Source organism: Nestor notabilis, unplaced genomic scaffold (assembly GCF_000696875.1).
Source record: "Nestor notabilis isolate BGI_N333 unplaced genomic scaffold, ASM69687v1 scaffold23194, whole genome shotgun sequence".
NCBI lineage: Eukaryota > Metazoa > Chordata > Aves > Psittaciformes > Psittacidae > Nestor > Nestor notabilis.
In genome coordinates, this window is record NW_009926404.1 from 13,520 (window position 1) to 27,901 (window position 14,382).

The 14,382-nt window shown below is 38.0% G+C and overlaps 1 protein-coding gene across 1 annotated transcript in view; it reads left to right on the forward strand.

The window, feature by feature from the left end:
- Positions 1 to 3,528: 3,528 nt before the first annotated feature.
- FBXL2 (F-box and leucine-rich repeat protein 2) overlaps positions 3,529 to 14,382 on the forward strand; it is a 27,756-nt gene continuing 16,902 nt past the window's right edge. Inside the window, exons 1-5 of the mRNA XM_010013520.1 lie at positions 3,529 to 3,545; positions 5,686 to 5,730; positions 7,787 to 7,844; positions 9,355 to 9,429; positions 12,723 to 12,817. Coding sequence (XP_010011822.1) covers positions 3,529 to 3,545; positions 5,686 to 5,730; positions 7,787 to 7,844; positions 9,355 to 9,429; positions 12,723 to 12,817 — 290 coding nt within the window. The remainder of the gene's footprint in view (positions 3,546 to 5,685; positions 5,731 to 7,786; positions 7,845 to 9,354; positions 9,430 to 12,722; positions 12,818 to 14,382) is intronic.

Here is a 14,382-nt window from a genome sequence, read left to right on the forward strand (position 1 = left end):
CTCTAAGTTTCCTCAGCAGCTCCTTATCCATCCATGGAGGTCTCCTGGCCCTCCTGCTGCACTTCCTTCTAGTTGGGACGCAACACTCCTGAACTTGTAGCAGGTGATCCTTGAATATGAGCCGGCAGTCTTTGTCCCCCCCTGCCCTCTAGGGCTATATCCCATGGAACCTTACTGAGCAGGTTCCTGAAGAGGCCCAAGTCTGCTCTCCTGAAGTCCAGGGCAGTTGATCTTGCTGCGTGCTCTTCTTGCTGTCCTGAGGATCTCGAACTTGACCATCTCATGGTCGCTACAGCCAAGGCTGCCCTGGAGCATCACATTCCCAACCAGTCCCTCCCTGTTGGTGAGCACGAGGTCAACATTTCCTTGTCAGCTCCTCTATTACTTGCAAGAGGAAGTTGTCTCCACACCATCGAGGAACCTCCTGGATTGCCTGTGCTGGGCCGATCTGTCCCTCCAACAGATACCAGGATGGTTGAAGTCCCCCATGAGGACAAGGGCCTGTGAGTGTGAGGCTATTTCTGTCTGTCTGCAGAGCGCTTCTTTCACAGAGTCCTCCTGGTCGGGCGGTCTGTAACAGATCCCCACTGTAATGTCCCCCATTGCTGTTTTTCCTTTGACCCTGATCCAGAAGCTCTCTGTTGACTCATCACCTATCCCCAGACAGAGTTCCATACTCTCCAGCCTGTCACTGACATAAATAGCAACTCCCCCTCCCCATCTGCCGGGCCTGTCTTTTCTAAAGAACCTATAACCTTCCATTCCAACACTCCAACCATAGGAGCCATCCCACCATGTTCCTGTGATGCCAATGATATCATATCACTGTAGCCTTGCACACATCTCTAATTCCTCTTGTTTGTTCCAGTGTACCAGTGGCTTAGCTGTTAGCTCTTGAATGCACGATAACTTCTTGCAGAGAACTTGGAGGATATATAGGCTTACCTTGGATTTGACCAACTGAGGAAGTGATGCTGCTGAGGCACTGCCACTGCCCTTTGCATGGTTGAAGCACTTCCTGGGGCTGGAATGACAAAATAAAATAGCCCAGAGCAAGCATACACAGAACTGATTTAGCCGGCCATCTACTTCTTGTGCATGTATGTCCTCTTTGCAGTTGCACAGTAATCTACGAAAGTAGATGAAAGCTGTAGCCAGAAGAGTTGACTGAGAAATTTAATTGGGATAGTCAGCTTTCTTAGTAAAGACCATGATGATCTCATGCTGAATGCTGGGACTCGGGTGATGGTCTGCCCATAGCCAGAGAGAAATAAAGTCCATGTTTTGTAACACCCACAGTATGGTGTGACTATCAGGGCTTTGGAATGGAGAGGCAGAGGATGGGTGGGAGTGGCACTCTGCAGAACTCTGAAGCTGTACTGCTGCAGAGACCAACTCACAAGGCGAGAGGCAGAGCGTGTTGGAGAGTAGTATGATGAGACAGGGGGTCTGAGTTCTTATCCCTGCAGAGTGTAGGTGCCTGGAGAAATTTAGGGGTGCGAACCTGTCTGTCTAAGGATTATCAGTGGGGAATTTGTTTTATGCTTCTGCACATAAATGCTTTTGCAAGACATTCTGAAAGTCTTTCAACACCTAAAACAGTTTATGCTTGTTCTATAACATGTCTTAAAATTGTCTTACCATATGGTTATGACAGGAGGGATTAAATATTGCTGCACTGAGCGTAATTAATATCCTAATTATTTTTACTGTATTAACTATGCACTCTACCTTTTAATTAAAAGGAGAGTAAACCAGTTGCAGTGAAACATTTTTCTCATAGTGCTGGAACTGAATAGTAAATACTTGTTGCTTGCTTATATCAGATATGTATGAAAACTGTTGGAAAACACTACAGCTCTTAAAAACCAAAAAAAACCCCAAAAACCCCAAACAACAATTTGACATGTGGAAAAAGAGTGGTTAATATCTTGTTACAAATATCTGGAAACGTAAACACAATTTCTTGTATTACATTCTTGTTTACATCAAGTATTTAAACTTCTGTAATCTGACTATAACAAGCAATCCAGATTTTTTTTTTTTTTTCCCTCTAAAATTGAGAAAGCTTTTTCTGATAATAGTCTTGGGAAATACTACCACTGTAAAATTTTACTCATTTGTTCATACAGTTGCATGCTCTGAAGTCGAACAAAGTAAGCCCTTGGTCTTACACTGCAGTTCGTGTGCTTTCTTACTATTCTTATTATTTATCTAACAACCAGAATTAGATTGCAAGGTTTTCAGGGCAGTGTCATGTCTCTTGCACATTTTCTACAGAGTATCTACTATGCTTATAAGTAAGTGGCTGAAACCCTCAGCTTCTCAGGCAAGAAGTTCATTAGGATACAAACCCAGAGATTATTGTTCCTTCTCAATGAGACCCAGATGGCTGTGCAGAGGAGGAAAAGGACATATGAGTAATACGGACAGTGGTGGGTTTGAAGAAGACCCTCATTTGGAGGGAGCAGTTACGCTTTGAGGTAGGTAGAATAGCTTGAGTGGATAGAGGGAGGAGATAATTTGTAACTTTTCCTGGTTTATGGGCGTTTATTTTTATTTGTAATATTGGAGTAATGTTATTTTTGTGGAAGAAACAGGCTGCTTCTAAAAGCTTTGATTTGTAGTACTGTTCAAGCTAAAAGAAAAATGATCACCACTGTTAGCTGTTGCAATGCTATTAATTGGCCAGTTGGCAAGGAATGCTCTTTCCCCTCTGCTCTTATATATTACTAGAAGTGAAAGGTTGAAAAAATGCTCAATTGTATGATGTTTGAGTAAGAATCCTGCAAGGATGTTATAAATCATGTCATTTAAACAATGTTTTCAGACAGTTACAGTTTTTTCTTTTCTTAGCCTGTATGCTTATGGAAAAACATTGCATGATTATACAGTACATTAGTTGTGGTTTTGCGCTGGTGTCTGAAGTTAATAAACCCATATCTATCTTCAGAAGGATCAGAAATAAAGTCAGAAAGAGACTATTGCAATGTTAACAGTAACAGCTGTTCCAGTAAGATGTCACAGCCTTGAAGATGAATAGTTTTCTTTTTTTTTTTTTTTCTTTTTCTTCCCTTGTAAATTGCTGGGAAAAACAGATGGATTTTTGAAGTTACATTGTGAGTTTGAAAAGCATTGGGAACTAAAAAAAAATTAAGTGCCTGTAATATTAGAATGTTCTGACTTTCCAACAGCTTCCAAAAATCTTATTTTTGTTGTTTGTTTTATGCTTGATAATAAGTTTGAAAACATACATGTTTGAATTCAAACATACATGTCTGAAAATGGGGGTGTAGCCAGTACTTTAGGCCTGTAGAAGGACAGATAACACTTGCTCATTTGTATTTTAACTGCTAACCTTCTGGGTTACAAGATTTTGCACAAAAATGGCAAGCATCAGAAAGAGAGATGTTTGACCCCTTGAACCATGTTCTGTTCTTTTCTGCCTTCGAAGTACCAACTTCATAGATTGGACCACAAATGCAGCACCTGTTCTGAGTTCTGCTATAAACCATATTTACTTGGTGCATGTACTGGAATAATAGGTCATCAGACCAAAAATTTGATTGCTCAATCAGATTTAAAAGAGGATAAGCAAGGTTTTGGGGCTCAAATTAGGAGAAGAACCCAGGACTTGGGTTCCAGTAGCAGCTTTTCTTGTATGCAAGAATATGCAGCTTGTAAGTTGGCTAATTATTACATATGTTTTCATGTTTCTGTTCTTTGTTTTTATTACTGCACACTGCTTTTTGCTCAGCTTTTAGCCTGTTACTACTGTAGGGAAGAAATTGCCAGAAACTTAAAATTAGTGAATTCAAACATAGTATTTGGTGTATTTGAAGTGATGCTTTACCATCTCTGTGCTTAACTGTGGGGCAAATAGAAAAGAAATATAGCAAAGGTTACAAGAAATTGTTACAATGTCATTGGTATTTCTTAGCTAGGTACAGTAGGTACTTAAATGGCCCACAGTCGCTGTAAAATTTGGCTGCTGTACCTTATCATACGAAGTACTAACTGGTGAGTCAGAGAACTGAAAAATACAAACTTGTATATGGATCTGGTCTTAGTAGGTAAGAACTTTGTAAGCAGACAAACAATGTGTGTATTTTGAGGTGGGGGAGAAATCTGTCATCTCAAACATAGAATCACAGAATCATTGATATTTTTAGGTTGGAAGAAACCTTTAAGATCATCAAGCCCAACTGTTAACCCAGCACTGCCAAGTCTACTACTAAACCGTGTCCTGAATCATTGCACACACGTAATTAATTTTCCCACTTCAAGGATTTGTATAATTAAATATGAAGGCCTCTGTAGTAGTCTGTATGAATGCAGTTTATGTACTTGTGTCAATTTGTTTGTTTCTGATGCTGTAATTGCTTGGTAGACTTACATGTCTGTGTACAGCTTTGTTGATACTGATTTTTTTAATGCTGCACATGCTTCTGATGTCTACGTTTGAAGAAACATACTGGAAAAATGAAGAATGTGCAGAGAAAATGAGATTTAAAGAACTAAAGTAGAAAGATTGTCAACAAGAAGCATTAAAAATGACATAATAAAGTGGCTTTAAAACTTGGTGAGGGGAAAGTACTAACTGCACTCTTTAATTTGGTGAAGAAAAGTAGAAAAAAGCATTAAAGCTCCAAGTCAGACATTCACCTTGGAAATAAGGCAAACATTGTAACAGAGTGATTAAGCAATGGAACAAACTACCAGAGAAGGTGGTGATTTTACATTTTTTGAAGGCTTTCAAATCAAGAATAGATCCTTTTCTGGATGGTAGGCTTTAGTCATATTCATGTTTACCATAAGGGAGTTGAAGAACTGTGCGTTTGTGCCACCCATTGTGCCTTTGGCCTGAAGCTCATGTGCAGGTACTGTTAACATTGAAAGATCTCCAAGGCCAAACTCATGGTGCGTGTGTCCAGAGTCGTATGTGCCTAGGGATGGAAAGTCTTGAAGAGCTCTGATTGTTTGTAAGGGGATTCTCTTTCTTGAACTTCATATAGGATAACTATGAAGAATTGAATAGCCTGGGATACTGGAAATCAGAATAGATGACCCGAAACTTTCCTGTGGATCTATTAACTTAATCTCCAGCTTCCCCATACTCCATGCCAAAGGCTTAAGTGGAAATTAACTCTCCTGCTGGCTGCATTAGCTTCCATCTGCATAGCTATGGTCATAGAGGACAGAACTGCCATACAACCATCAGCTGCCTTACTTGGTAGTTTTTTCCACTTTTTAAAATTACAAGTGCCTGCTGACATAATCCTTTACCCTTAAGTGCCAGACAATGTCAGTGTCTAATGCTAACAGATGACTGACAATGTCAGTGTTGCTATCTCCATCTCTGTTGGTTTCCTTTGAAGTCTCTTAAAAACTTTAAAGTCTTTAAAAGACTTCAAATTATTTGAAACCTTAAAGTCTTGTGCTTTGTTGGCTAGTTTTACTGACTGGTAAGCATTTCCTAGTACTTCTGTGTGACTGCAGTAGAGAAGCAAGTGTGTGTTAGTGGTGCACATGTAAGCCTGTACTGCAGAAGGTAAACAGAGAAGTGTGGGGAAAAAATGCTTTCAAGCAAGTTGGCAAAATGACTCTCTGGAATTTACTGGCATGTCTTACCTATCCTAATATTTAATTTAGTAATAATTCTGATCAGGATGCATTATAACCCAGCAATGATGGGGTCGTTTTGGAGCACCTTGCAAGAAAGTTTCTTCTTTAGAATAAAAATAAAAACTAAAAGCATCATGCATGTTTACACTTACTAAAGCATTTTTCCTTCTAACATCAAATGAACACTTTTTGGTTTTGACTTCTTAAAAAGTCACTTCATACAGAATGGAGCGAAAATAAATACATGTGTTCTGCATTTGGTTTTCATTTACTTTTAATCTTCTAACAGCAATAAACTATCAAACATGAAGACAGACTGCCAGACAACTCAGTCTTCTGGCAGTATAAAATACTCTCTCTTCAACATCTTGCAATTTCTTCTGTTGTTTCATATTTCAGTATAACTAGATACATCGCTTCTAAAGCATGTCATGTTCTTCATTTAGGCAAGAGTATTGTGTCACAGTGTGGTTTGTCACAAACCTTCCTTTGTAGTAAGTAACATAGAAGTCTTTTGTGCTTCAGCTTCTGTAAATCTGAGATAACCTTCTGATTACACTCGTACCGTGGTACTAGGAGGAAGCTTCTACAAGCCAAGAAGCTTTAGCAGGTCTCCAGCATCATCTCTGTCATTCATCTTCTGCCACTTGCCTCATGCTGGATGGGAAAGGGGACTTCAGAAGAGGGTTCATGGTGGGGCATTGTTATAAATGCTGCTCTTACAAGGGTGAGAACATTTGCAGTGCTCATCTGAACAGTCCAGCAATTTTGCTGAGCACATCAGTGTGTACTTTTTGCGTAAAATGCTGCTAAGTTTCTTGCAAGTGAGCAGACCTCAGAATGGATGTTCAAATGACAAAAATAGATGCTATCAAAATGAATGCTATCAACAGGGTTTTATAAATCGTTTCATAGCTTCTGAGAATGTCTTTCCATCTGTTTTCATGGCTAATAGTTTTTTAAGACAAGGTATTACTCTACAGTGAAAAAGATAAAGTTTTTCATGTGTTAATGAGTACTGAAACACTAATTACCTAAAATGATCATCATAAACATCCAGAAGGCTGTTATGTTTAAGAAGTGTTTCCATTAACTTCCATTACATTTCCTGACTCTTAACACAGCTAAAATTCACGGTGCTTAAGATGTAGGCATCCATTTTGACCTCTCACTTGAGATTTCTACTTGGAAAATAATAATTTTACATGATTAAATTCAGCTGCTTCTACTTGTTGTTTGCTTCTCGGTGTTCACATCTCACTATAAGATGAAATTGTTATTATTACTATTAATTGTTCTGATAACTGAAAAATTTTGTTGGCGAGAAGGTAACAGTTTGTAAGTGAATCACAGTAACATCTTTCCTATACTTCATATGTATCTTTCTCTGTAATAGAGAATCATTTTGGAATAGGATCTGTATTTTATGCTTAAGCTGTTGGGTTTTTTTCTTCACTGGGCGCATCCTTTGAACCAATTTCATTGTTGTCTGGAAGTGGTATTTAGCAAAATTTATTTTGACAGTGAAATATTTCTTTCAGAAAACTAATAAAAGTTGGCAGCCTTGAGGAATTGGTTCCATGATCAGAATGGGAATGCTACATTTTCAATTGTAGTTGTTTCTTGTAGAGTAAATTGAAAAATACTGTGTTAGACTTGGTAGTGACTGTGAAAGCCCTTTAGAAGCTTGGGTAATTTTTCTTTGTGTTAGTACTTACATTCTTGAATTTATCTGTGATGTTCTCCATTTCTTACTCTTCTGCAGCCTCTGAAATCTTCACCTGTATTTGTGTGAGTTATTTCTTTAATTGCAGCCCAATTGAAGGTATATAAGCTAGTTTCTCTGAATTAAAAGGAACAAAAATAATTTGTTATCATTCATCTATGTTTGGGTAGTAAGGAAGGGGAAATGGCAAGTAGATTTTTTTCAGAAGAAGCACCTGCTGGTTCTAATATGTTGATGTTGACTGTCTTTAGATGATAGATGTGATATTATTCCTTAAGTCTTGATCAGCAAATTAATTTGATAAAATGCTCATGCTGCATTTAACTTGCTTCTTGTGTAACTAGCGTCTTTTTATAGACCTACAGAACTGTGAGTCCATGTATTAGTCTGACTTTATAATAAAACATTCTAATTGTTGTTCTTTGCCTTTCTTCCTAGAATATTTTCTTTCTTGGACATAGTTACTTTGTGTCGATGCGCACAAGTTTCCAAGGTATGTATTTCTGTTGGGGTTTTTTGTTTTTCTGAGGGATGCTATTCTCTTAGTTATATGCAAATCATGGGCTTTGGGGCAACCTGCTTCCTGTCCAAAAATCGCCCCCAGACATTAGTTCTCTTAATCTATTTGTTTCTTAAAACAAGGAAACAGTTTTGCATTCAGATGTGGTCTTAGTTGCTATGTACTGAACTTTCGTTTAAAGGATATGGAAAAGAGAATCTAGTTGTGCATGGTCTGTATCTGGAGGAAGGATTAAGCCCAGTTTGATGTGATGGCATTTTGCTGTTTATAAAGCACGTGGCTGCATAACACTATTTTTCAGATGTATTTTCTGTTTGAAATTCCATGTATTTCAGTTAATGTGCACCATGTGTCTAAGAGATACATTCATCATTCGCTTGCCAAGTACAAAAGGTGTTAAGTAGATGGACTACTAATGGAGGAAAAAGGCAGCAGAAGATACTAGAGAAAGCATGCTAAGTCAGCTTTTATGTTCAGCTTGTATTGATTATTTTTCTTGAATTAAGATGAGTAATAGTCTGTTCCCACACAAGTGTGTACAACGAAGTGTATTCTTATACAGTGTGAATGAACGTGTTTATTTCATGCTTTTCTTCCTTCTCTTGATGAGGATTGGGTTTTGTTTTGTTTGGGGTTTATTGTTTTCTGTTTGTTTTGCTTTGTTTGCTTGTTTTAATGTAGAATTGTGTAACTACTTAATTTCTACGCCCGTATCACCTTGGCTTGCAAGGTTAGTAAGCTTTGTGAGTCAGTTAACATCAGGTTTTGTTAGAACCTTCAGGTAAAGCCTACAAAACAGTGGAAGAAAACCAAAGTGATTGAATCAATTGAATTTTTCTCTCAGGACTGTCAGTTTGATGCAGTATTTTCTTCTGGTTTTGAATGTATTTATGTTTCTCTAGCTTTTTTGTTTTATTTTACTTTGAACAAGTTCTGCTTTGATAGAGAAGGACAAATTCTCAAGCATTCACGTGTAACTCTAGCTCATGTAAAGGAAAGGCCTGATTCTAACAGTGGAAAGTCAGCAGTTTTCTGAAAGGTTTCTATTTTTCTCAGAATAGTAACTAGTGAGGTTGAAGAACTGTGGTTTTATTGCATGGGATCTCGTCTGCAGCTACTTTTCTCCATATAGAGCTAGCAAAAGTAACTTATTAGATAGAATTTACAGAAGTTTTTTAAAAATGCAGGGTTAGATCTTGCTGTATCCAGGGATGTACTTTACATTTAATTTCTTGCTTTCCTACATGTTTTACAGGCATAAGTTAGCTTCTGAAGTGTAATCCATTTGGGAGATGTGAGATTCATTTCCACAAATTCAATGTTTTTAACTAGTTGATATTGTATGACTAGTAACATCTACAACTATAGTTCTTTTAAAAAATTCAACCTGAAATTGTATATTTTGTTATATTTGAGTTGCTGAGAGGAAAACAAAGGGAGCAGGCAACGGAGGTAATAAATAAACTGTGTTTGTTTTCTGTAGGCATGGAATGTTTTAGCTCTGGATGGAAGCAATTGGCAAAGAATAGACCTCTTCAACTTTCAAACCGATATAGAGGTTAGTGTCCTTACTTTCTTCCTGTTCATATGGTGATGTTTAAAAGCATAGCCTGTTTTGAGTATCGCATGGGCTGCGCTCGTGCTCACTATCCCGAAGTTCAGGACAGTACTGTGAAGGAGCACATGGAAAGTAACTCTGTATTTGTCTTTTTTCACATTGGATGAGTGTTTCAGTTTTGGTTCCCAGCTATGTATCACATAATTGGCATATATCCTATACATACAAGGCTTTAGAAACTCAAAGCTGCTCGCTTCCAGAAAGTAAAGGTACAAATGGTGTGTCTGGATCCTCGGAATCAGTTTGACCAGCCAGATGGCAATTTTGTTGCTGGTCGAGCCTCTCTGTGAGGATGCCGTCTAGTGCTGAAAGCTCTCTGCACGTTTTTCTGTATGATTTTGAGATTGAAACAATGAAATGCTGAACAACTTTTCTTACCGCTTACATGTCTAGATTTGATTTGGTGTGTATCTGATTACCATTCTATGAACGTTTGCTTTATGAGGTTTGGACCTTGCCTGAAATGCAGGTACATGTGGATTAAAGTCCTTTTCAGCATTTAATGAAATGGTTAGGGCAGTCTTGTCTTCTGTAAGAAAAACATATCAGCATTAATATTATCATAGGTGTGCATAACAAAATAAAATAGGATATTGGAAAATGAAGACAAAAATCCATGGTGAAATACAATTCCTAAATTGAATCTGAACTGGCTTATTATTTGTTGTTTGGTACAAATTAAATTTAGAATACAATAATGAATTTGCTTCTGGGTTTTGTGTTATAGTTTCTTAGTTGCATGAATAAAATCCAGATGGATTTCATTTGATATATTTTGCTAACCATGGTTCAAACTGTTCCTCAAGCTTTACAGTAATATATAGCATAAATTTTTTTCACCGCTCTTAAAAAATTGTTGCCAGCTCCTCTGCTATACTGATGTTAAACATGAGGATCTTGCAGAGGTAGTAGAAAGAGTTTTGGCATCTGCCTCTATCTAAATGTGCCTAAGAAGACTTGGAGCTTTAACGTAATCTTTTCAGTTACTTTTAAAGAAGTTTGTGTTTCTCATTTCCTAAGAAATAATGAAGGAAACTCTGTGGCTCTGTGGTCCTTCTGTTGGTAGGCCTTTTCTGTGTCTGAAACCTTTCTTCTGTTTAGAAACACAGTACTGGATTTTAACGTTTTCGATATGTTTGTCTTACGTAGTACCTTTGAGACACTGTCTTGCTGTTGCCTTTTGAGATACTATGTTTGTAGCATGGGATTCAGGAGAAGGGAGGAAATTAAATTGTGATCCTCTTCTGCTATAAGAAGCTGTTGTGGTTTGGAGCAATTTAGTTCAGTATATTATATTTAAGTATATTTGTAATGTAAACCCCTTACATTTATTCATAAGAGTACGTTAAACCAACTGTTATTACATAAAGTAGTTTTGAACACGGTACTCTCACATTTGGTGTCTAAGAACTCTGGGTTTTTTTCTTCAGCTGTTTTGGTAACATTTTTTGCCTATAGGTTTGGGACAGGTAAAAGCTGCTAATTGTATCTAGCAGTTTTTTGCTCAGTTTGCATTGTACTGTTCGGTGATGTTTCACGTAGCATCGATCAGTACTTGATCTGAGACTATCAAATAAGGAAAAATCAGGTTTTGTGAAATATTCCATATTTAAGACCTCATGTGGTAGAGGGCAAAGAGGGAGGTGGAACTATAAAAAAATGTTTATTTTCTATAACGAAGATGTGTAAAGATCATCTTGAAGTTTAATGTGCCTGAGGATTTTTTGGTATGTGGAACCAAATGTAAGCTGAGGTAATCTGAAAATCTAGGTTTTTGAGTGACACTGAATTATTCAAACAGCTATACACATTTGAATCCATTTGACTTTTTAAAACCACTGTTTGTTGGGTTTTTTTACATGCTTAATGAAATAAATGGGTTTGGGAAAACTTCTCTTTATCTTTTTCTGTGTTCTTTGAATAACGCAGTAGGGTTTGGCTTTTTCCTGCAATGTAGATTGAACTCCCATTATATGTTATTCATTGAACACTGTCTGTACAGTAAAGGTACTTGGCCTCTGCTGAGAAAGAATTTTGTCTAATCAGAAAGCTTTAAAAAATACATAATTTCGTATAGTGATTTTCAGTTTGTTTTGGTGTAAATTCTTCTGAGATGTAAACAATGTTGCTTATGGACTAAGAAACAAGCTCCCATAAGAAAATATTTTCACATAGTGATAACTAAGACTTTTGGTATTGGAGGTGAACAATAAACAAACAAAAATCTATTGACCTGTAATTTTATAAGTATTCTTTCTTAAAAACAGAAAGAAAAGAAATCAAAGAAAATGAAAGGTGCTATTAGGTATTAGTCGTGTTTGTTAAATGATCAGTGTTGATTTCTCTTACCTTACCTCCCTAAAATTAGACACAACGTGATGTCTAGTATTTTTTTGCAGTAGCCACCTGCTTTTTGCTGTCTTATTTTTCTTAAAAATGTTGAATAAATATAAAAATAAACAAGTATATTTTTATTGGAGTTTAAGTAACATTTTTGCCTACTGCTACTTTCAGACTGAATATTAGAAGTACTGTGCTATTCTTCTTACTCCTGATTTATAACAAAATTTGCTTTTGGGATGTAAATAAAAAGCATTTTATAGCAAATGTGGGGTCAAGTAGGAAGTTTTGTGTGTAAACTGTGCTTCAGCTTTGAACAAGTAACAAGGCATAAAGCCTGTGATATTCTTTGGCATTCCCAAGTATTAAGCACAAAGACTCAAATATATATGACATTGAAGACTGGCAGGTGGGTTCAGGCGGATCCCTGCAGGAGGAACTGTAAAATGGGTCGTGTCAGAGGCTGTAGTTCAGTGATGTACTAGCCTAAGCAAGTCCTTGTGGTTAATTTCAACTTAGATGCTATAATAGTAACTGTGATCCTTGAGGAATGGGCATGCCTCCCAGTCAACCTCTAGGGCAGTTCTTCAGGTTCCCTACAGAAGATCATTTCAACAGCCTTAATGAATAGTTATTGCTGAGACAAAAAATTGAGTCGTGTGATAGACTGAAAAAAGGGAGAGGGAACTAAAGGTGGAATTGAATAGCATTTCAGTCTGGGTGGAGAGTCTCATCAGGCAACTGTTTTTCTTTAAAGCAGCAGAAGTTGTTCAAGGAGGTGTAGTTGCGGTGGGGTAGAGTTGGGGTGGGTATTCACTCCCAGCATTTTTAATTTGGTTAGAATGTTACATCAGAATAAAACTTAACAAAATCTTCCTTCTGTTTGGTTTAAGGGTCGAGTTGTGGAAAACATATCGAAAAGGTGTGGTGGGTTCCTGAGGCAACTTAGTCTGAGAGGATGTCTTGGTGTTGGAGACTCCTCCTTAAAGTAAGTAAAGTCCAAGATTGAGACATCACTTATTTCCTAACGTCTGGACCAAAAGCAATTATTGTTACATTTGTTTGGGTTTCTAAGTACTGACTAATGGCCAAAATGGGATACTGAAGTACTAAGTACCTTAATAGTGACTGAGATGTCCATTTGAGATCAAAATATAGCTACTATTATTTTCTGGAAATGAACTAAGAAAAGAGAACTGTGATCTTCAGAAATGTGTCTTTTTATTCATTAGTATTATGTTGATATCATTCCATTTTCAAGCAGTTAAAATGTTTTCAGACCTATACTCTGGTGTCCTGCAACACTTAATTTCATGAAGATTAGTCAGTCAGTTTATAGTTTATCTCCTAGCCTGGACAAGAGGTGACCCAAGCAATGGGAGGAAGAATAAAGACTGATACAACTGAGTGCATACAAAAGCAGGAAAAGCCTTCGATTCTCTTCTGGCTCTAATTTAAGGACAGGCAGGCAACAGGATCATCTCAGGAGTCTCCAAATAGAGACAGTGGCCCTTTTTTGTACAGTGTATAAACTGAACTGTGCAGTTTGTTCCCAGAAGATTGTTTGAATTCATGTAAGCTTTTTCCATACACAAGCTGTTTAGCCAGATCCCTCTGTGGATATTTCTCCTGAGTATTTGAACTCAGAGATCCTACTTCCACTGAAGGGTCCCTAAGCTACAAGTGCTTTAGAGCTCAAAAAATATTTGGCAGAAACCTCGGGATATGGCTTTTTACAGGTATGCTTTCCTCTGCTGCCACAGGAGACTGGGCTGGATGGAGTCAGGTCTGCTGATATAGTGTGGCCATTCTTCAGTGGAAAATACAAGCACAAAGATTTTTGTTAAGCAGTGGGCGTTTAGTGTCTTGTGACCTTTATGTCTTTCTAAAATTTAGAAGTAAGTCTAATTCACTGGTTTTTGTTTCTAGGGTAAATGAATCCAGCAACTAGTTAAGCACTAGACTGCTTTAGCACCCCGAATAGGCATTCTAGCTTCAGACCCAAAGATTTCCCCTAAGCTTTCGTTGCCTCGGAGCCATCTACCTGGCTGCTCTGTGGTGTATCCCCCTTCAGTCACTCTTGCTTCCTCAGGTGAAAGTGCGTATTATTACCATCTCCCAGATTACTGGCAACTGCTGTCAAAAAAGAGGTAGCTCCAACCAGAGTTAACTTTCTGTAATGCTCCTCCAAGTTTCCAGAGCATTCACACAGGCAGTTCTTGTGTCCTCGGTAGGGGAGGCAATACCAGAAGCGGAGGAGAGGAGAGAGGCAGGCTCTGAGAGAGGTAACACCTACCATGAGGAGGAGGTAGCACGGAAGTCATGGAATCGTAGAATCATAGAATGGTTTGGGTTGGAAAGGACCTTAAGATCGTCTAGTTCTAACTCCCTGCCATGGGCAGGGACACCACACACTAAACCATGTCACCCAAGGCTCTGTCCAACCTGGCCTTGGACACCCCCAGGGTTGGAGCATTCACAGCTTCCTTGGGCAACCCATTCCAGTGCCTCACCACCCTCACTGTGAAGAACTTCTTCCTTAGATCTAATCTA